The 22,136-nt window shown below is 36.7% G+C and overlaps 4 protein-coding genes across 5 annotated transcripts; 2 read left to right on the top strand and 2 right to left on the bottom strand.

The window, feature by feature from the left end:
• Nucleotides 1-248: 248 nt before the first annotated feature.
• LOC111805228 (phospholipase D alpha 1-like) lies at nt 249-3,713 on the bottom strand. The gene is made up of 5 exons (XM_023690189.2): nt 3,311-3,713; nt 3,199-3,207; nt 3,023-3,076; nt 1,067-2,927; nt 249-984 (listed from the first exon to the last, which is right to left on the bottom strand). Exons 1-5 carry the CDS (start codon nt 3,395-3,397, stop codon nt 551-553), a joined length of 2,445 nt encoding a protein of 814 aa, XP_023545957.2. The 5' UTR covers nt 3,398-3,713; the 3' UTR covers nt 249-550.
• Nucleotides 3,714-4,065: 352 nt separating this feature from the next.
• On the bottom strand, nt 4,066-9,870 carry RDR6 (RNA-dependent RNA polymerase 6). Its single transcript, XM_023690187.2, has 3 exons — nt 9,620-9,870; nt 5,510-8,232; nt 4,066-5,224 (listed from the first exon to the last, which is right to left on the bottom strand). The coding sequence occupies exons 2-3, from the start codon at nt 8,222-8,224 to the stop codon at nt 4,349-4,351; spliced, it is 3,591 nt and encodes a 1,196-aa protein (XP_023545955.2). The 5' UTR covers nt 8,225-8,232; nt 9,620-9,870; the 3' UTR covers nt 4,066-4,348.
• A 1,165-nt stretch (nt 9,871-11,035) lies between these two features.
• Nucleotides 11,036-16,020, top strand: LOC111805229 (DEAD-box ATP-dependent RNA helicase 15). Of its 2 annotated transcripts, none has more exons than XM_023690191.2 (12): nt 11,036-11,194; nt 11,329-11,443; nt 11,771-11,871; nt 12,651-12,823; nt 12,940-13,171; nt 13,362-13,480; nt 14,056-14,112; nt 14,190-14,374; nt 14,743-14,887; nt 14,978-15,061; nt 15,131-15,194; nt 15,622-16,020. In XM_023690191.2, the coding sequence occupies exons 2-12, from the start codon at nt 11,331-11,333 to the stop codon at nt 15,630-15,632; spliced, it is 1,284 nt and encodes a 427-aa protein (XP_023545959.1). In that variant the 5' UTR covers nt 11,036-11,194; nt 11,329-11,330; the 3' UTR covers nt 15,633-16,020. The 2 variants fall into 2 exon arrangements, with proteins under 2 accessions (XP_023545959.1, XP_023545958.1); XM_023690190.2 differs by having other exon boundaries at nt 11,037-11,194; nt 11,325-11,443.
• Nucleotides 16,021-18,055: 2,035 nt separating this feature from the next.
• Nucleotides 18,056-19,398, top strand: LOC111806201 (putative sugar phosphate/phosphate translocator At5g25400). The gene has a single exon (XM_023691583.2). It carries the CDS (start codon nt 18,162-18,164, stop codon nt 19,194-19,196), a length of 1,035 nt encoding a protein of 344 aa, XP_023547351.2. The 5' UTR covers nt 18,056-18,161; the 3' UTR covers nt 19,197-19,398.
• Nucleotides 19,399-22,136: the final 2,738 nt, after the last annotated feature.

A 22,136-nucleotide genomic window follows, 5' to 3' on the forward strand; every position in this document is an offset into this window, starting at 1 on the left:
CAGTAGATATTGTCCTCTTTAGGCCCATAGCACTACCAGTGCCAATGCCAGGCAGCATCCATGACGGCTTCTTCTCTGTTATAAGCCATTAAAGCACAAAGTGATCAAATCCAACCTCTTTAAGGACATCTATAGCTATGCTTCTTTTGCTACAACTAGGAGCCTTACTTGGAAAAGAAGCTTGAGATTATCCACCATCTGAAGTATAAGAGCGCGCAGGTATTCGCGTCGAGCTTGCTTGATGAAGAAGCAAAAAATAAATATGAAAGATTCCAAATGAATGTAAAATAATCTTGAACAATACATGACAAGTTAATGCATCTATTTGTTTACCCTGCAAGCTAAGGGAAGAACCAAAAAGTGGCCACAAATCCTCCTTTTAACGTGATCTACAAGACCCAGAAGCCAGGAAATGAAGCAATTTATCATCAATTAAGTAATCTAAGGACTAAATCTTTACAGACACATCATATTTACATCATTTGACCTCTAAAACAAGCCTAGGCACGACGAGACGAGACGATAACAATTGGGCTCAGCCGAAATGCCATCAAGTGGTCAGGTTTGGAGGTAGATAATCAGACAATTGCCCAAGAACACGAGCCTTCGTGTCAGGGAAAAGTTCAAATTTTTTAAGCGCCGAGATCATCCCATTGGGGCCTACTTCGATGGGGTAGGAAAGAAGATGACCAGGAAGATCGCCATCAAAGGTATCGTCCGAGTAAAATTGCCAGTTTTCTAAGGCGAGCTTGTTTACGAGTTGGACGCAGTCTTCACTCTCCGGGTTATGGAAGACTTTGTCAAACAGACCAAGATGTTCGTACCAGAGAGCCACTCGGAAGCCATAGATTTGACCTCTTGCAGGCTCACTAGATGCCAAGTGATGCGGCTGAAAAGCCCCCATGGCTATCTCAGAGTCTCTTCCTCCATCCATTGACCTCTGGTTGATGTTTGCAGACCCAATAATTATGTATTCATCGTCAACTGAAATAGAAATTTCATGTCTTTTAAACAAGAACTCAGAGAACAATCACATAACATGGTTTAATGAGTTTTGAAGTCTTACCTATCATCATTTTAGAATGAACATAGATCATAAAACGTCGAAACTCTTGAGCACGAGCGTAATCCGAGTTCGGTTCTGGTTTCTCCGGTGGAATATATTCTCCAGTTCTCTTCTTCTCTCGATTGCCAAGGCAGAAGAACGTCAGGTAATCTCTAGGATTCGCGTCGAGACCCTTCTTCCGAAGAGCTTGAGTTATATCAGTGTACATCATGTCTAAGGTTCTCCTCTGCCAATCTAATATTGCTTGAACTGAAGCACTCTCAGGAATACCTTCCGGCCACATTGGAATCACAATATATGCTGTAAACCTCTCTCCAGCTTCAATCTTGCTTACAATCTTCAATGAAATCTCCTTTGGAATAAGATGCAAAGCATTGATGCTTTCTACCCTCACACCATTTGATTTCCACCCATAAGAGCTTCCAATGAAATACTGATTCTCAATGTATATGAAATTTTTAGCTCGGCGAATGGCGTTAATATAAGCATCTTGAATACTTCTATCTAAAACACTATCCTTCCCACTTACAAGGCCTAGTTTAGAAGCATCTTCAGGTATCTCTGGAAAGCCCTCAACAGCACCACCGTCGATAGATCGAAATATTTGAACATTCCATGTGTCGGGGTCGTCTGATGGTAATACCATTACGGGACGAGTAATGATTTCTTCAAACTTTTGCATTGGAATCAACGAGTTATTTCCAACTTGCTTTCGCCATCTTTGCTCAAAATTGTACAAAACATCCCAAGCAACTGGTCCTTCCAGGCGGCAATGGATGTCATGCCATGGTTCCCGAGGACCGCCTTTCCTTATCGAAGAGCCTGAAAAGTTAGGCTGGTGAAAATCTTTATAGTGGATTGAATCTAGAGTTGAAAACAAAGGGTGTTTTGGTGTATCATATCTCCCATCACATAGATCAATACCACCAACAAAGCTCACGATCCTTCTTTTCCCTGTTCCTCCACCAGCTATTTCACTATCAAGCACCAATGTTTTTTGGTGGTGAGTAAACGTGGTTGCTGTCTCAAACCCCTGAATTATGGTTCTACCAACATCAGGATACCGTGGGCACAGAACGCATCGAACCTTCGAGCCCCTGAAATACTCTGCAGTTTCTTGATCGTGAGTTGCCATCAAACCATCTCGTTTGAACTCTTCAATGGAAGTTCTGTCATCCCAAACAAGAAGCAAAACGGTCACACCTTCCTCTGCTTTCTTCTTCAGCAGCTCCCCAAGAGTAATATCCTCTCCTGTTTGTCTTCTTTCTCTGTCTCTTATCAATGTTATTTCAGTATAAACAGACCAACCAGTTAGATAAATCAAGTGTTTCGCATTGCTAATTGCATCGAAAATGTCCTCCCAACACCTATGAACTTCATGAAAGTTCCCTCTTGACAACCCAACTCGAGGGAGGAAGTTGTTTAAAACATGAGCATCTTGGTAAAGAGAAACTTTGCAACCCCATCTTTGCTTGAAGAATGTGAATGGTACACCACCGAACTTCGGATCTCGGATTCCTTGGGACCAGCTCCTGTCTTCAACAACACTCGAAAATTGTAACTTTACATGGATTTTAGGACGACCATATAATGGCTTCCGGTCTTCATCTAATATTTCAACCCATCTCTCATATACATATCCCTTAATGATATCCTCAACAGGCACATAAGCTCTTCCAATTAATGTTGCACCAACTACACCTCCATCTTTTATTGTGAATATAACATGTGACAGTGTATGAGCACAGTATACACGAAAATGATCATTCCATTGAGGACTGTATGGCTGATCCACGATTCTCGTTCGGCCAACTCGGGCCTTATCAAGATCGAGTGTTGCGTACATTTGAGAGCCAACAATCTCCATATTGGATGAACATAGAAAATAAATGACAAACAAGAAATTAGACCCCCCTGTCACAAGATACTGCTACATCCACCAGAAAATTTACATACCTCAGGACGGCAAAGAAGGCATCTCTTCACTCCAGCAAGAAACTTTTTGGCTGACTTTTTTTTACATGAGAAGAAGATGAACAATACGGTAAATAAAACTACAATTTACTAGAGAACCGATGAAAAAGTATCAAAACCTTTCTTTTTCCAGTAATCTCACAATGAAATAGACTTACCCTTTTATCCTGCAATGACAAATTCACCTCAGTTAGTAACTGCAAATAATAGGACATTCTATGGAATAGAATCAACTTGACCTCATTGATGGATTAGATTTTAGAACCATACCTTCCCGCAGAAAACAGGACATCCAGTTCGAAGCTTGTCGATTCCATATATATCGGCTTGAAGCGTCCCATGAAGCAGGCGCGGCATTTATCTCTTGCAGCAGAGTTTAAAGAGAAAAGGATCCTTACTTTTTCCCCGAAAATGCGTCGAACAAACAGGAAAACTCGGATATTCCTCCATCTGGGATAGCGTAGATTCATATATATATACTAGAAGGGAAAATGAAATGGGAAGAAGAGTATCTTCACAATTTTTTATTTGAAGAAAGAGATGAGTCATGAAGGAATGGAAGATAGAATAAGTTCCCGCCTTCGTTTCCAAGAAGCCCAAGTCTAAAACTGACCCAACAGATCACAACAACGGTATTCTTAGGAGAAGGAAGATGGGGGAAAACCCAGACCAGAAGTTTACTTCTTTAGGGGTTTTCCTTCTTCCTTGTATAGCCTTTGCCGCCATGGCTACTCCAAGCCTGTTTCCTTCCTATTCTGCAAGTTTCAAATATCGTCTTCCTTCTTCTGATATATGATAAAATATCCATATCGATTATAAAAGATATTGGAGGCATCGATGGATTGAACGATGATTCAATCTTTGATGATCACCGTTAGAACACGATCCATTTCTACACCATTCTAGAACACGATCACACCCAATCGAGAAACTAATGAATATCAGAAGCCAATTGCAGAAGTATTCTGTGATTGTAATGTGCCGATCAAGTGAAATCAGTACTGAAGAACTTAGATGGAGAATGATTGATGCTAAATTTACCTGTCCTCTATTTACAAACATTTTGAACTTTCAGAAACATCAATGGCAATATCATGTCAAGAAACAAAACTTCTGAATTTATAGTACAAATATAACTTATAGCTAACTTCACTAAGGGGAGATTTTGGAACATTCATGTTCACACGATGGTGCTACATTATATACTCCAACAAGCTTACATAACAACTATGATTCTATATTGGCAGAGTGGTCTTGCAGCAAAATTACCTGAATCAGCTACAAAAGCATGAGACCCCGTCACAATGGTCACATCCGATCAGAAAGATAGCTCGCCAATGAGTTAATCGGCTTTCTTGGGTCGAAGCTTTTCATCTTCCGGCATTTGATCTTGATCCGTGCAAGATAATCAGCAGCAATCCAAGGAAAGCTTAACATTGGGGTGGCCTCGGAAATGTCGGGTTCTCGTAGCTCCATTGATTTCTTCAACCAAGTTGGATGGTATGCCACCTGATACCAAGCAGATGCCTTTCTTTCATACAATGCATTCCTTTCATCGTCAGTGAGTTGCTCAAACTCTGGGCCAATGTTCTCAAAAACTTGCCTGAACTCTTTCTTAAGAGTGCTATAAGAATGCTTGAGCTTCTCCTTCAGCTCTCCTTGCTTCCTGCTACTGTACTTTGGCATGGACCAAATATGCCCAGTGACAATCTCTTCTTCCCTACTAACTTTATATTGTCCCAGTAAACCGCTCAGCTGACCGTCATATGAGCACTTTTGATTCCATGCTTCTGCTATGAAATCTGCTGCTCCTGCAACTTCAAGATCTACGTCGTAATAGACATCTCCAGGAGTAAAATTTAGCTCGCATGCCGGGATCATATCTTCATCGTATACATCTCTAATTCGGCGATACATTCTTCCCAGAATTTTGGTGGACTTGTATGATTGAGTAGCTTGTTTTCCCATAAAATCTGGATATAGTTTCGGTTTTAAATAGGGAGGCATCGTCACAATCTTCCCTGTTTTGGGGAAATCAACTGCTGTGGCAGCTAATTCAGATAATTTAATGCAGTTCTCATCCAAAGCTCCATACTCACTGCGGTCAGCATGAACAACATGCGCATTGCATATTGTCCCAAGACTCTCATTAATCATATTTTTGGCGAAGAACTCCATTATATCCTATAGAATGATAAGATCAAAAACCACAAGAATAAGATATGTCAGAAGAAAATTTAAATGCGCTCGCTTTATTGTCTAGATAGGCCGCTCCTCACATTTAAACCACATTCTTTCGATACAGTCAGACAAATAAAATGAATCTATAAATAATGAAAGAAACAAGCGTAGGCATTTGAGTTCACGTAAAGAGGTTATGTTAAGAGTCCAGGAAGAATTACAGAATTATGCATGCAGGTTATGATGAACAAACTGTATGGTAAAAAAGATCGAGTAGGAGGACAATACCAATCGCGTAACTTCGCGTGTAAGAGTCTTTACTTCTGCTGCAACATAGTTCATAGGTGGCCAACTTTTTCTACTAGGTGGAATAAGATTTTCATCCCAAGTAATAAAGTAGAGATCCCCATCCAAATCACTTCCAGAAGCTTCGTTTGTATGGGGTCGTTCACCATTTTGAGGAAACACGAGGCAATCGTATAAATGATGCAACTCAGGAGCATCAACTGCTTCAAGAATTCTCACATCTCCAGGATGAAGGCATGGATTTTTGGCTATGACTACAGTCCCTCTTATCACAGTAAGATTGTTCTTTGTCTCATCAAAGAGAGACCCATGCTTGGAGAAACACCTCTCAAGCAGTGGAGTGGATACTTGAATGAAGCATTGGCCTTCTTGTAGCACGGCGCTCTCGTCGAAGCACCCCATACACCACCTCCCATCAGTAACAAAGATCCTAGCTTTTTCCCGAAGGCCCCAGAGCTGTGCTGCTCTTATACACATTAACATGCCCCTTAGATGAGGTTCAGTTTGAGGTTCGAAACCAGCACTCAACATAATTGCTGCTGCATTTCCTTGCTCGGCACAGGATGCCGTGAGAACATCAAACGCCACATCTGTATCAGTGATCATTCTATCCAGTTTTGAAACCATAGTCTCCTGCATACTCCAGAAATTTTCATCAGGAACATTTAGTGTAGAAAGAAGGGTTATAATCTGCCTATTAAGAAAACCTGGTTGAAATCTAGTCCATGAACAAATCTCCAAGATTCTATGATCTGATTGAAATTTGTTCATGCTTGGTCTTAAAGCAAGTCTGATCCCGTCACCCTTGGATGGCCAAGAGGCAACAACACCTTTGCAACCTGCATATCTAATTTGGTAAGCACAGGGTGGGCTCCCACCCAATTTTAATTTGTCTGCAACTTCCTGCGCAAGATCAGGAGTAATGGTACCAATCCCATCAGAGAAAATATAGTCATTCCTCTCAACATCAGGAAGTTGGTGATCGACCATGTTTCTTGGAACTTCAATTGTTGCATAAGTAGATGAAAAACACTGACCAATTCTAGCAGCACACTTCGCAACATTTTTGTTTGTAAATCTCCCCATCCAACGTAAAATACTATCAACAGTAACATCTTTGCATTCAGAAAAGAACCAAGCTGATTGGTCTCTCAGTTGGTTGGACGAGTACGCCAAAAAGGAGTATTTCCGACCACACAAGTAAAATCCATGTTTCAGAATATGTTTCATCCTCCCAAATATTTTAGTCTTCTGGGGAAAGGAGCTTGAAGTAATTTCCTTTACTATAGGAGCAACATAATAGGTATAAACATGTGAATTGATTTTCTTCATGCCTTCATCCATGAAGGTAACCCTGAGGAACCTATCAGCAACATCCTTGAACCTTCTCAAGACCCTATTGGAGAGTTCAACTTCAGGTGGAAAACAGTATGCTTTTGATGGAGTTATTACTAATCTCCTGATTTCAATGATATCAACCAGCTCTTTAGATCTTTTCCAAAGCCTAGGGTTCTTCAACAGCCATTCTTGTACAAGTTTTAGCCTCTTACAGGCGTCCGGTACAGGATGTCTATACATATGAATATGACTTAAAGCAGCCAAACTAACTTCATTGGGCTGGTTTCTTAGCAGATCAAAGAATCTATCAGTCATTTGGTGCTGGTTGATTATCCCTTTGTGCATTACGGCATTTACTAGAAATAACAGTTCAAAGGATATGTCTTCTTTGTAATGGATGCAAAAGAAGTGATCAGTCATTTGCACCCCATAATCTGGTTCATTCAGGATCTTGGGAGGCCGTTTGAGGGACGCCTGGTGCACTCTTTGTTCTTTTAAATAATTCATGGCATTATTCAGCTTGATACCATACCGGGGTGGAACTGAAACTCTGTACGTATTACAACGACCAATAGCCCCACTTATCGTGAAATCTGTTGTCCGGATCCACGGATCATCATCGTCCAACAAATCATATGGAACTGATTTGGCAATATCGTCATCTGCAGTTCTATACCAAATGCAGGGCGACGAAGTAAGTTGCAAGAGAATAACATAACATGATACATCTGTATATCTTTTGATCTGATTAATGTCCCTCACCAAGAACTCCACTTTATAATCACACTTCAACACTGTATGCTTGTTGTTATCTTTAAAAGAGAACGCGGTATCCCTCGTGAAACAAAATTTACAGGTTCCATCAAAGGGATCCACCAGAAAATCCATTCCACTGGAAGGTCCTCTCCAAGCAACCGAAAACCCATCTTGACAAGTTAAGTTCCCTATATCTACAAGCACATTAGATAACTTAAAGGGAACCTTAGTCCTTCGCCTCTGATTTACATGGTATGGACTCTCAGGCCCCAAACTCACCTTCAACAATCTATCGTTCAAAAATAGCTCATTACGCCCTGCGGCATGTAGAGCCCCAGCAGCTGAGTCAGGTAATGCAAAATGCACAAATGCATGAGGCACCACCTTCTTATAATCATCAGATTTTATGACATCGGCGACATTAACGATGTCAAAATCTGGGTAGGATTCTGGAGGAGTCCATGAAGTTTTCAATCTACACCTGTCCACAAGCCCAATTTCAGATTCAAGATAACTCATAAGATCTTGTGCTTTAACATCACTGTCAAATCCTCCAATGCTTACTTGAGTTACCACTATCTTTTCACTTTCTTCCGATCCCATTTATTTCTCTGGTTCAGAAAAAGAGAAGACGATTTCAATTTCTCATCATACTCGATAAATTAGTTGATAGATTATCTTAAGTCGATGAACACAGCATACATAAACCAATTTAAAAGCAAGTTGAAAAAACAAGATCATTTCATCAATAACTCCAGAAAACTGAGAGCAGAAGAATTCACCCTCAAGTTGTTAGGCTAAAATAGGGGAAAAGGTCAACTTTTATCTACCAACTCTTCAAAGCAAGAGGATAGCCTTCATGCAGAAAAATAACATATAGTAGCTTCTTCTGGAAAAGGTTCTGAATTTTAACAGTAAGAATATGCTTGTTGAGCTTTCCAAAATTAACTTTTATCTTTCTTCATTCTATCTACAATGCTAAAAGTTTCCTGATAAAACTAGTTCCCGTAGAACGCACGAACTCGTACGCCAGGGATCAATTCAGATGCACAACAGCAGCACGTTCGTGTATGAGGGAAATTTATAAGTTTTTTCATAGTCTCATACTCCATCTTAGATTCATAATAAAATGGACCATCAATGGCAATGAATGATCATGAAGCCTTTCAGGAATTTGAACATACTTTCTCTTTATCATCCATACCAGGTTTTAATATTTATGAACAAGTTAAAGGGGGAAAGGTACCATGATTGAACTTGCACTCCTACGACAGCCTGCTTAAACATATCATAATTCTGCAATATATTACAACTCTTTAATGTATTCATCTCTTAGAGTTGGCTACATGGAAGGTGAAGCAGGTTTGCCGAGACCAAGAGTACGCCATGAGCTAATATAATTGTAACAGCCCAAGCTCACTGTTAGCAGATATTGCCCTCTTTGGACTTTCCCTCTCGGGCTTCCTCTCAAGGTTTTTAAAACGCGTCTACTAGGAAGAGGTTTCCACACTCTTATAAAGAATGCTTCGTTCCCCTCTCCAACTGATGTGAGATCTCAAAGTCCACCCCTTTCAGGGCCCTCGTTCCTCTCTCGAATCAATGTGGGATCTCACAACAATGGTAGGACGTCGACAGCCTAGTTATAAACAAATTACATTCTAGAAAGAAAAAAAAAAGTAACTAAACAAGAACTAACCACGCATTCACTATTTTCAAGAAACTAAATATCAAATAGTACAGCATTCTACACACACAAACAGCCATGAGTTACAATTATCAAAGAACGAGCCATCCATAAACTACAAGTTTCTAAACATTTCTAGCCTCCCCAAACAACCCATCACAGGATAAACATAAAAAAGATCCGCCCCTCCCTCCTCTCAAATTTTCTTGGCAGCCAAACAGAGTTTCAAACAAGCCCACAAAGCAAAATAATCAAAACCCCAATTTCTTAAAGTACAAATGAAAAGTGATTCTGAATCAATCGAAGCCACTAACCTTGAAGAACAAGAACTTGCGGATTGGCTTCCTCTAATCGATAATCACAAGAATCAATGATCCTTGCAGATTGCAGGAGAGTGGGAGCATTGAGTTCGCAAATGTAAGATCCGAGGGGGAATGTATAAGCTCATGGTACACTTGGGTAGCTTCCGGAGTAAGTTTTGGGAGTGAACTAATTATTGAATATAGAATATTGACTGAGCGAAATTGGAATCGAACCTTTGTGGGTCTCATTGGTCTTCATATCTTCACAAAATTAATGAATTCTGCTTTTGGTCCTTTGTGTCTGTCTTTGGCCTTAGCTTAAATCCCTAAACTTTTATATAAATACCAATTTAATCCTTACGGTAATAAATTTTATATAATTAAATACCATAATCATTCCTATTTATAGTTATAAATAATTTTGATTCTTAATCAATTTTTCAATCACGTATAATAAATTTTATTAAATATTTAAAATATTTTTTACTCTAAATAATTACAAATGATAGGAATCAAATTCTTACTTATAAAAATTTTAATATTAAATTGTTAAAAATTAATAGTTTAAAGAGAAAGTTGTTGCAAATTACGAAATTATTATTAAAAAAAAAAAAAAACCTTATTTTAATGATTTATGAGTATTTTTACTAACCTGACTCTTTGTGATATTGTCCAATTTGACCATAAGCTTTCATGGCTTTGCTTTGGGTTTCCACGGAAGGTCTTGATCAATGTAGAGAGTATTTATTGATTATAAACCCATGACCATTTCCTAAATGAGCCGATGTGAGACTTTCATCATCCAACAGAGATATTTTTTTGTTGTTCAAAGTTTTGGAATAGGGTCATATAAGACTATACCTAATCAGTTAGTTTTATGAAATTCAATTGGACTTTATCGTAATTTCGTGTTTCATGCATCACACTACAACTAGAGCAAAAGGAGAAGGGAGTGCGAACCTCCGGCCGAGAGGTCAAGGTATTTGCTAACTCTCAAGTCATGGTGAGCAAAACGACTTCAATTATAGTACATACTTTATAAATTCGACATCGTATTTCGTACATGAACCCTATAGGGTTCACAAACTAACTTGAAAAATCGGGTTAATAAACCCATTATTAGAATAATGTCCACAATCCAACCCAACTCAAATTCTTTGTTTTCGAGGTATGTTGTTCATTTTTTTTATATAAATAAAATATACTTATTCATAATTAAAAAAAAAAAAAAAACATTTTAGAAAATTGTTGTATTTAAAAAAAAAAAGGAAAAAAAAATGATAATAATGGGGCTGTCACATTTATCTCAATAATTCATTTTTGTCCGGTGTCAGATTAGGAGGGCGAGTTATCGTAAATAGAGGCATGGGGCAAGGGTATTTTGGACAATACGTACAAGTATTCAGCCTTTATAACGGCACTCTCTTTTTCGGAACCCTAATAACCCCCTCCTCACTTCCACCCTGCGCTCTACGATATTTGGAAACCCAGGTCTTAACATTTTCTCTCCAGCTAACTTACTTTTCCTTTGCAGACTTCGTGAAATCGCAACCTAACTCTTAAGTCGAGTTCATAGCAGGCTACCAGGTAATCTCAATCACTCTGTTCGAAGCCTTGATTTTTCTTTTTTGATGTTTTAAACCCTAGTTTTGGTTTAGGGTTGGATTTGCTTTCTGTGATCTCGAAATTTAGTTTGTTCTCTGGGTTTTATGTGTAGGAAGAAATGGGAGAAACAAGAGACAACGAATATGAGGAAGAGCTCCTCGACTACGAGGAAGAGGAAGAGAAGGCCCCGGATTCCGTTGGAGCTAAAGTCAACGGTGAAGCTGGAAAGAAGTGAGCGGTCTATTACTTTGTTTTATATAGGTTTGCTTATGGATAAACTAATAGTCCAATACTTGACTGAGGTTTGTCGAACTCATAATATGATAAAATTTGAGATTTGGAAGTAATTTTATTCGTTTGGTAGAGTTGAGAGTTAAGGCGGGTTGGAAAAAGTAGTTGTTTGAGCTTGAGTGAACTTAAATGAGATGATTTCTTTTTCATGCTACATCTTACTTGAAAAATATGTTTTTTCCTAACATTTTGGGGATTTTCCCCTGTATTGTCCATATTTTTTGTTTGGCCGAGATCCTTACCTTCTTTCTTTCTCTTCGATTTCAGGGGTTATGTTGGAATTCATAGTTCGGGATTCAGAGACTTCCTATTGAAGCCAGAGCTTCTCCGTGCTATTGTAGACTCTGGGTTTGAGCATCCATCTGAAGGCAAATTTCTAATCTTTATTTTCAATAGATGAATCTTAAGACGAAGTGGCCATGTAATTTAAATTGGCACAATTATTCTTAAATTTTTTATTAACAGGATTTTAAAGGAACATCTTTAAGACCTACTTTGTGCGGGATGCAGTATCTCACTAACCCGCAACAAATATCTATTAACTCTGGTTTCATTTTGAAGTTCATAACTATTGGTTATTGGGTTTTGTAGCTGGAGTAGGATTTGTCAAGTTATTACGTCATAAATAGGATAGAGTTAATTGGGTGTTGCGTTGGTATGTTATACGAATGGGTTTTTAGTTTATAATAGAAGCCCAGGATGTTCATCACTTGTTACTATGCTGCAGTCTTCATGTGTTCATGACCTTAATTTAACGCTTCCTTGAGAACACTTGATTTTATTAATTTATAATTGTGTTTCAAATAGAGAGAATTATTTGAAACATTTCTTGAACAGTATAGCATGGATGTACTCGCACAAACACATCAATTTGGAATACTTGTCTTTCTTGATTATGATATTTCCATATGTTCTTATTGCTCTGTATATATGATATCGCTTAAGCACATGCTTTTTTTAACCAGCACATGTTAGATGTTTATATAAGTTTTTTTAATGGTTTGCAGGTAATAAATTAATATCATAATCTTGATTTTGGAGCAATGTATATGGTTTGATAAACCTTTCGCATAAAAGGATCGGAGACGTTATAATTTACTTACCAACGGTTCATTTGGTTCGATCCTTTTCTTTGGTTCTTCATCAGTGCAACACGAATGTATTCCCCAAGCTATTCTCGGCATGGATGTTATTTGTCAAGCTAAATCTGGTATGGGCAAAACTGCTGTTTTTGTTCTGTCAACACTGCAGCAGATTGACCCTGTTGCTGGTCAAGTTTCTGCACTAGTTCTGTGCCATACGAGGGAGCTTGCATACCAGGTGCATAAATGTGTTGCTTATCTTTTTAAATTTTGATTCTCTTAAAACATATACAGAATTTAATTCCTTGCATTAGTTGTGTATCTTGCCCTGACTCTTTTTTTGTACCACTTTAGATCTGTCATGAATTTGAGAGGTTCAGCACTTATCTTCCCGATCTAAAGGTTGCTGTCTTCTATGGTGGGGTGAATATTAAAATTCACAAAGATCTTCTGAAAAATGAATGTCCTCATATTGTTGTTGGAACACCTGGAAGGATACTGGCATTGTCAAGAGACAAGGACCTATCTCTGAAGAACGTCCGACATTTTATCTTGGATGAGTGTGACAAGATGCTTGAGTCCCTTGGTATATTTTCTTTTGATAATCATTTGTTCTTCAAAGTTCTATTAGATTCTCCACTTTATATTAGTTTATCCAAGTTCTCTAGTTGTTTCCCTTCATCCTGGTCCTTTTATATCTCATGGCTATGTTTTAATACATGCATAAATTGGCATTGGCATATTTTCTTACTGTGCACTCTACATGTGCTCTACAGATATGCGGAGAGACGTACAGGAAATCTTCAAGATGACTCCTCATGACAAACAAGTTATGATGTTCTCTGCAACACTCAGCAAAGAAATCCGCCCAGTTTGCAAGAAGTTTATGCAAGATGTAATGTCCCACAGCTAGTAAACCTTGAATTTAGAAGTTTTTCCCCTTTAAATTTCACTTTCTCCTAGAGTTTTCAAATTGTGGTTTTTACAGTAGGGTTCCCTACTCGTTATTTGAGGGGGATCTGTTTAGTACTATCTTTTATCCGCCATCTCCTACAGCTCGTGCGGGAATTTTCTAGTCTTGGAGGAATAATAGTTGGTGATACTGTTTAGTGGTTCTGAAGTAGTAGTTGGTGATTGAAGCCACTCACTTCTTTCTTCTTAGTCTCCCGTTGCATGTCACTTGTTATTCTCTTATTTGGTTATGGTTGTTGGATTCTGGTTCCAACTTCCAACTGTGCGGTCATGAGTATCCAAGTTAGGGGATGAGAAAAAAAAAAAAAAGGATCCTATAGGATTCTTGTGTATTAGTGTAATAGTCTGCATCTGCGGCATTTCTTGATGAATATAGACGTATCTGCAAGGGGAGGCAGAACAGTTGACCACAATCTTGATTCATGGGATGAACATGCTCTTTCATTTCCTTCATCTTGAGGAAGTATTATGATTTACCATGACGTTTGTTCCTTTCAGCCAATGGAAATATATGTAGATGACGAGGCAAAGCTGACCTTGCATGGTCTTGTCCAGGTACATGGTTGTGACATTGTATGAATAGTTTGTCCTTTTTTATGTGCTTTCCCTAAAATTTGTTTTGGGAATGTCAGCATTACATCAAATTGAGCGAAATGGAGAAAAATCGGAAGCTGAACGACCTCCTTGATGCGTTGGACTTCAATCAAGTGGTTATTTTTGTTAAAAGTGTTAGTAGAGCAGCTGAGCTGGATAAGTTGTTGGTGGAGTGTAATTTTCCCTCTATATGCATCCACTCTGGCATGTCTCAAGAAGAGAGGTAGGTCCAACTTTTTTTTTTCAGGTTCAAAAATTTCATATTCATTTATGCCTCGGTATATTGATTTTTCATTTATTAATGTTACTACTAAAGGGCATGCAAAACGTTCATCTTCATTTTTGAGGTTAGCTATGGTATAGTTACTGAAGTGTTTTTGTTGAAATTTGAATTTTCATCTTCTTCTTGTCCTTAATTTTATTTTCCTTTTACATTTGAATTCTCTAGATGTAGAACTTTTGTCCCTGCAAGGTGTCATACTATATAAACGTTGGGAAGTTGTGAAATTGCCCATTTCAATTTGTTATTTATGTTTGAAGGTGGTTGATCTTCTTGAGGTCAGTAACTAATATAAAAAGATGATGTGCCAGGTTGACTCGATACAAGGGCTTTAAAGAAGGACATAAGCGGATTCTTGTGGCAACAGATTTGGTTGGTCGAGGAATTGACATTGAACGTGTAAACATTGTCATCAATTATGACATGCCAGATTCTGCTGATACTTATTTGCACAGAGTAAAGTGGACCTACTTATTTTAATGTTCATCATGCATACATTGTGCTTCCTGAGTGTGTATAATGAGTCTTTCTTCGAATATCCTACAGGTTGGCAGAGCTGGTAGATTTGGCACCAAAGGGCTTGCAATTACTTTTGTATCATCTGCAGCTGATTCTGATGTTCTCAATAATGTATGTAATTTCCAGTTGTTACATAGTGTGGCCATTAGATGGGTGTTTTCATAGTCTTGGTTATTGTAGGTTCAAGAAAGGTTCGAAGTCGATATTAAGGAGCTTCCGGAGCAGATCGATACATCCACATACAGTATGTTTTCTTGTATCCTTCTTTTGAGATTATTCTCCATTTTGAACTCCAATTCCTCGTAGTTTACGTTTTATCCTTCATTTGATATTATATCATTATCATTTAGTTTTCCCTTTTCCTTGTCGTGTGGTAAACCTCGGTACTGTCTTCTTTTTATTATCTTTTTGTTGTCACTTGTCAGTCAGTTGCAATTAAATTTTCAATGGTAAATTCAAGCCCATCGTTTAAAAGAAACACGTTAATATTTTTGTCTGTCTTTGCATTTTCCGCTCTGTTGGTTGCATCTTGTAAATTCTAAAAGCTCCACGTGCTTTCAACGTATGTACAATAGAATTTGTCCTATTAGTCAGACAATCAAGAGTTTTCTCTGCTATGTTTATACGTTCTTCTCATGAGTTATGCCAAAATTTTCTCTTGTTGGTTGCAGTGCCATCATAGACGTAGAGATCATCAACATAGAAATCGGCTACCTGGGTTGGTGAGGGGGTGGTTCACATGTCATTGTAGTTTGATTTTGATTCGGACTAAAAATGGATGGAAGCCACTGCACTCACTAGCTTTGATGTGAACGAGGGCAATGGTGGATGCGCTAAATGTGGGTGGTGGTGGGTGTACCCTGCCATTTGAGTTTATTGTATTCTAATTGCTGTGGCTGTCTTGCATGGAAGAAGTCTCTATATGCGTTTTATTCTGAATCGCGAATGATACAACAAAATGTATTACTTTAGATATTCCTCTCTGCAAGACTAACAATAACGGTAGACTGGTTGGTTGGTAGTATTTGCAGTGATTTTATCGGATTCCTTATGTGAACCCATTTCCCTAAGTTCCATGGCTACACCTGGTTCTCTCGTCACTGCCTATTGCCTGATGTTTTGATGCCAATTTCACTGGAGATTTAGCTTGCAAATGAACACACCAAGTTTTGTGAATGAGATGTTCATAAATTAGATGCCTGAAATCCATTTCGTATTGTGTTTTAGCCATTCTTGTGATGATACAAGTTTTGTTAGTATTATTCAGCATTGGCATCAACTAGTTCAGACCTATTATTGATTGAATAAAGGTTCCAAATTCGAATATTAATAGTAATGGTAATAATAATAGTAGATGCGTTATTTCCTTTTCATTAATGGTATGGGAAGACACCGACAAATTTGAGGAGGCAATCACGTTATTTATTTATTTATTTATTTAGGAAGTTCGTGCATTGCATGATGAGGTTTTTACTTTATTTTTTTAGAAAAATTAAACAAATGTGATAAATTAATAAATTTTCATGAACTTCTAAAAAGCTCATTTATTTATTTATTTTATTTTTCTATCCACGGCAACGAATCCCTCTTATTTAATATTATTACATTTACACCCAACCAATGCAATTATCAAAATGTCTTGGTCAGAATGATTTATTCAAATAATGATTCTTTTAAATAATTATTATTTTTTTGGAATCTTTTTCTTTGGTACGTTGACCTTATGATGAAGTCGAGAAAAAACAAAAAATAGTCCGTCCTCTTATAAAATGATTTCTTTATGACACAGTAAAAATAAGCTATCTCGATCGAGAAGTTTAAAGTTCGAATTAATAAACACGGTGGGACGTGATAGGTGAATGAGTAATAAAAATAGATAAAAGATAAAAAGATGTGATTTCTTGAGGGATAGAAACTAATTGAAAGCTGTAAAAATTAGATATACCATTATGAAGGTGTTCAGTACCGTCACAAAGCCAAATTTAAATTAATAATTTTATTCAGGCATTTTATTTGATTTCTTATAATTTAAAATCTAATATCTTACATTTAAAATTTTATAAAATGCTAAAATTGGTAGTAATTTTGAATGATTTTTTCCTCTAAATTTTTAGGACTTCAGTAAATATTGTATCAAATCTTTAACAGAGATTAAATAAAAATTAACACTAAAAAGACAATTAATATTTTCTAAAATAATTAAAAAGATAAATAAAAATATACATTAGCCTAATTCACGAGAGAGATCCAAGCAAAAAAAATAAAAGTCAATGGAAAAGTATTAAGACAGCTGGCAGTGGCATGTTGCAACTACTGAAAGAGTGGGGGGTGGAACTGACTTTTCATATATAAATATATAGAAGATTGGAATATTTGAAAATTGATTCTAAATTATTTGATTATAAATATATAAGGAGAAAATCGTATTTTCCCTAATTTGTCTTTATGTATATATATATATAAATATAAATATAATAAAATAAATATTTAAATAATTTAGGCCGCCACCAGTATGATTGAAAGCCCGAATAATTTTCCTTCACTCCTCATCTCTATTATTGGTTTTCTTTTTCTTTTAATTATTAAATTACCAATTTGGCCATATGGAATGACTTTACTTTTAATTACGTATTTTTATTTCTAAAAATTTCAATTTCCAGTTATATATTTTATAATTTTTTTTATATTTTAATTAAATTATATAATTTATCCTTTTTTTAATTCATATTAATATAATTACGTTACCAAGTAAATAGTAAATATTTTTCTGATTTGTCTTTGTCTAATATATATATATATCCTTCTGCTTCCCTATCCCCACGCAAAAGCCCTCACCCTTCGTCTGTATTAGTCTTTTGAGTTAAATTACTAATTTAGACATTACTCTCAATATATATATATATATATATATTAATATATATTAAATAATTTTAGTATTTAATACTATCTTTAAACTACTTCAGTTTATTAGTTTCTCCCTTATGTAATTAAATTAAACCATTTAAAACTATAATAGTAACGAAATTAGTTTTTTTTAACAAAGACCCAAATATGTAATTTAACCTCATTTCCCCATCCTATTTTATTTTCTTATATATTGAAAGAAAAAGTCTCCCCAATTTCCCAAATCCCCCACTTCCCTCTTCCCCTGTTCTCCCCCGTCGCAGCCTCCGCCGCTACCGCCACCCCCCTCCTTCCATCTCCGGCAACAATGGGGAAAGGCGGTGCTCTGAGCGAAAGCGTCGTGAAAAAAATCCTCCTCTCTTATGCCTACGTGGGCATATGGATCTTCCTAAGCTTCACAGTCATCGTCTACAACAAATTCATCCTCGACAAGAAGATGTATAATTGGCCATTCCCAATCTCCCTCACCATGATCCATATGGCCTTCTGTTCTTCCCTGGCCTTCATAATCATCCGCGTCTTCAAGCTTGTTGAGCCTGTTTCCATGTCCAGAGATCTCTACATCTCCTCTGTTCTTCCCATCGGTGCCCTCTACGCCTTCTCCCTTTGGCTCTCCAATTCCGCCTACATCTTCCTCTCTGTTTCCTTCATCCAAATGCTCAAAGCGCTCATGCCTGTCGCTGTCTACTCCATTGGTGTCCTCTTTAAAAAAGAGCCGTTTAAATCCGATACCCTTTTCAATATGCTATCAATTTCATTTGGGGTCGCCGTTGCCGCCTATGGTGAGGCGCAATTCAATGGTTGGGGGGTTTTTCTTCAATTGGGTGCTGTTGCTTTTGAGGCTACCAGACTTGTTATGATTCAAATTTTGCTTACCTCTAAAGGGATTTCTCTGAATCCGATTACGTCTCTGTATTATGTCGCCCCCTGTTGTTTTGTCTTTCTTTTCGTGCCGTGGGTGTTCGTTGAGTATCCGATTTTGAGGGAGTCTTCCAGTTTTCGATTTGATTTTTGGGTTTTTGGGACCAATTCGCTCTGTGCTTTTGCGTTGAATTTGGCTGTTTTTCTTCTTGTCGGGAAGACTTCGGCTTTGACGATGAATGTCGCCGGAGTTGTTAAGGATTGGTTGTTGATTGCTTTCTCGTGGTCGGTGATTAAGGATACCGTGACGCCGATTAATTTGGTTGGTTATGGGCTTGCGTTTTTGGGTGTGGCGTATTATAATCACTCGAAATTACAGGCGTTGAAGGCCAAGGAATCGCAGAAGAAATCGGCGGCGGCCGATGAGGAGGCTGGAAGGTTGTTAGAAGTGAAAAACGCCGGCGATGGAACGGGGAAGTGAAGCCATTCACAAAATTTAAAAAAAAAAAAAAAAAAAAAAAAAAAAAAAAAAAAATCCCTTTCTTTCTGTGTCTCATTGTCTGTTAGGATTTTTATATTAATGTTTCATATGATGTAATTTAAGAGTCGAAAGAAAGGGAAAAATAAATTACACAAAATGAAATTCATCCCGAGTTTTAAATCTACTTGTTTATTTCGGTAAATTTTGTTGGATTATTAGAATTTATGAGTTCGAAAAGCTGGTTAGAACTAAAAACGAACCAGTACAGCTCAATGTTGAGCTACCCTCGACATCAATTTTATCCGTTAATTTTAAAAATATAAAATTCTCTCATAAAATTTAATTATATTAAAAAAAAATAGAGCAATTTTATAATTTTCTACGAACTTCAAGGTAGGGGGAGGGCAAAGTTTATGGATCTCTGTCCCCGACATAAACTACTGAAACGACGTCGTTTGGAGGAGTTACGATGTTTCTGCGACTCGGAAATTTAGGGTCAACGGTAATTATTTAATGTATTATTAAAATAAAAATGGATTAATTCAATTCAATTCAATGAAAAGGAATAAATATGGAGTTTAATTAAGAGTCTAATTAAGCATTAAATGTAAAGGAGTTTGATAAAATCACCGAGGTAAGGCAGCTGGCATAATTTGACTTTGGTGTTGTACACGTTGAAAAGTCAAAGAGTTTGGCGAAGGTGGGCCCCATACAAACCTAAGAGACAAATGAAAGGACAGAACACGTTGGCTATTACTTTAGTGTGTACTTAGTCACAATTGACTGCTTCAGTCCTTGAAGTTAAGTGTGAGGACTGAGGAGCTTCCAATTTTTCTTTTCCCACCTCATATTTTATGGATTTATTTAGATAATATGATTTTTTTTTTATCCATTTTCATTATAAATAATAAATGTTCGTATGACTCGATTGACCCATCAACTCGAATTAAGATTAGATTATAAATATAAAAATATATATAGCTTAGAAAATTCGATTTGGTTCATATATAACCAATTTAAAAACTGGATTCATAAGTCAGCTATTATGAAAATTAAAAATATTTAATATCTGTCACAGATGTTAGTGACTTGTGAATTTTTGATATTTAGATTTTATTAATAATAAAAAAATTAACACGGGACTCGACTCAACGAAACCTAAAAATAAGGTTTGAGTTGAGTTGAATTGTGAACGTTTACCGTTATTCAAATCACCAACCTAACTAATCCAAAAGTAGAATTGTTCGACGGATTTTTCTCCAATCAACCTAATCGACTTATACACGTTCCTAATTTTGGATTTTAAAACTAATTCAAACCTAATTTAATTAATTGAGATATAATATGGACTAAAACGACACGTAGTCTAACCCATAAAAAAAATTGAATTAAAAAAAGATATTTTTAATACAAAGTTTAAATATTAAATCAAAAGAATTGAGATATAAAGTTGGTAGCATGGATCACGAACAAAAGTATATAAAATTATAAAATTATAGAATTTATTGGTAAAGACCCTGAATGGAACTATTCTCAATGGGTCGTTTTCATGATTAGGTCATTAAACGGCTTTCCTAATAATTATTAGGGATGTATGGAGATTAACATTACTCAAACTATATATTAAAATTAAATTAAAATTTTTTTAAATTATAGGACCAAATTGAAACAAAATTAAAAATAATAATAATAATTTGTACTTATTTTCAATATATAGTATTAAACTGTTCCATATTTATTTAAATATCCATGCATGAAGTTGATAATTTATTTTATTTATAGCCACCCTAAAATAATGCAAAAAAAGATTCCACTAATCAATGTAAAACGCCAAAAAAAAAAAAAAAAAAAAAAAGAAAAAAAAGGTCTACATCTTTATGAGTCGGTGGCACTCAAGCGTATGGCACCAAATGGGCTGAGCTTTGTTTCAAGCGTACGGGCTTGAAGATGGGCTGAGCTCTCACGACACCAAATGGGACACCAAATGGGCTAAGCGCTCGGTTAAATAAACATCTCTAATTAATCTTTTCCGACCTCTCTAATTGATAAAAAATTATACATGTATCTCCCAACTATCCTTTTCTCAAACTGAAGACTACGCCTCCTTCTCATCTCGAACGTTCTAGAAACAATGATCAATTAAGTCTCTTATCAAAACATATTTCTTGTCATCTATCCACACTTATCAACACGTAGATTAAATAATTAAGGAGTCTTCGTGCCAAAAGATATCAAAAGATAATGCTATATAATATATTCATTGATAAACGCTGCTCTATATGTGTATCATGCCTACTTATGTGATAATGTTGGGTATGCATTGTTTAACCATGGCTGCCCATGATTCCATCTTATAATATACAAATAAAGTAAGGTTTGCTTTTGGTATATGATTATAATTTGCAGATTCATGTATAAAACCTATCTTTTTTGCTTCACCAACCAACTTAAGGTGTAATTTAAGGCCATCCTCATCAAACTCATCATCATCAAATCTTCCCCAACTCATTTTAATTTACTTATATTTTGTTAGTGGTCAACAAATTCTTTAATATAACGAAAAGATCGAAGCTCAAATAAAAGATTCTTTAACAATTTCAACTCATATTTGTCACCGAAAGACTCTATCAAGACAACGATGGATGTCAAGAACGTAGGAGAAGTAGGATGGAAAATAGTTAAAGTCGGCAGCTCTATTAGGATTTCCTCGTCTAGAATCCTTGAAAAATAGGATCAAGTTGACCCCTCTGAACAACTTGATGTACAATCTCCCTTCAACCCTTCGAACGATTTGCAGCAAAAGAAGGGAAAATCCATGGATCGATCCCATTGTCTCCACCCGTAGAAACTACAAGATCACTCCAAGGATGCCTTCAGAATTCGAGGGTCATGGACCAATCTCACTACTAGCGGTGGGCTTGGGCTATTACGAATGATATT

The sequence above is a fragment of the Cucurbita pepo genome, chromosome 11 (assembly GCF_057944985.1).
Source record: "Cucurbita pepo subsp. pepo isolate OVF chromosome 11, ASM5794498v1, whole genome shotgun sequence".
In the NCBI taxonomy this organism is placed as follows: domain Eukaryota; kingdom Viridiplantae; phylum Streptophyta; class Magnoliopsida; order Cucurbitales; family Cucurbitaceae; genus Cucurbita; species Cucurbita pepo.

Bases quoted from the DNA above. Each gene is read 5' to 3' on its own strand.
- LOC111805228 (XM_023690189.2), bottom strand. From the start codon at position 3,397: ATGCCGCGCCTGCTTCATGGGACGCTTCAAGCCGATATATATGGAATC. The intron at 2,928-3,022 runs GTATGTAAATTT...TCCAATATGGAG, and splicing joins GCCTTCTTTGCCGTCCTGAG to ATTGTTGGCTCTCAAATGTA. The intron at 985-1,066 runs GTAAGACTTCAA...TTTCTATTTCAG, and splicing joins TCATTCTAAAATGATGATAG to TTGACGATGAATACATAATT.
- RDR6 (XM_023690187.2), bottom strand. From the start codon at position 8,224: ATGGGATCGGAAGAAAGTGAAAAGATAGTGGTAACTCAAGTAAGCATT. The intron at 5,225-5,509 runs GTATTGTCCTCC...ATCATTCTATAG, and splicing joins CACGCGAAGTTACGCGATTG to GATATAATGGAGTTCTTCGC.
- LOC111805229 (XM_023690191.2), top strand. From the start codon at position 11,331: ATGGGAGAAACAAGAGACAACGAATATGAGGAAGAGCTCCTCGACTAC. The intron at 11,444-11,770 runs GTGAGCGGTCTA...CTTCGATTTCAG, and splicing joins AACGGTGAAGCTGGAAAGAA to GGGTTATGTTGGAATTCATA. The intron at 15,062-15,130 runs GTATGTAATTTC...TGGTTATTGTAG, and splicing joins ATTCTGATGTTCTCAATAAT to GTTCAAGAAAGGTTCGAAGT.
- LOC111806201 (XM_023691583.2), top strand. From the start codon at position 18,162: ATGGGGAAAGGCGGTGCTCTGAGCGAAAGCGTCGTGAAAAAAATCCTC.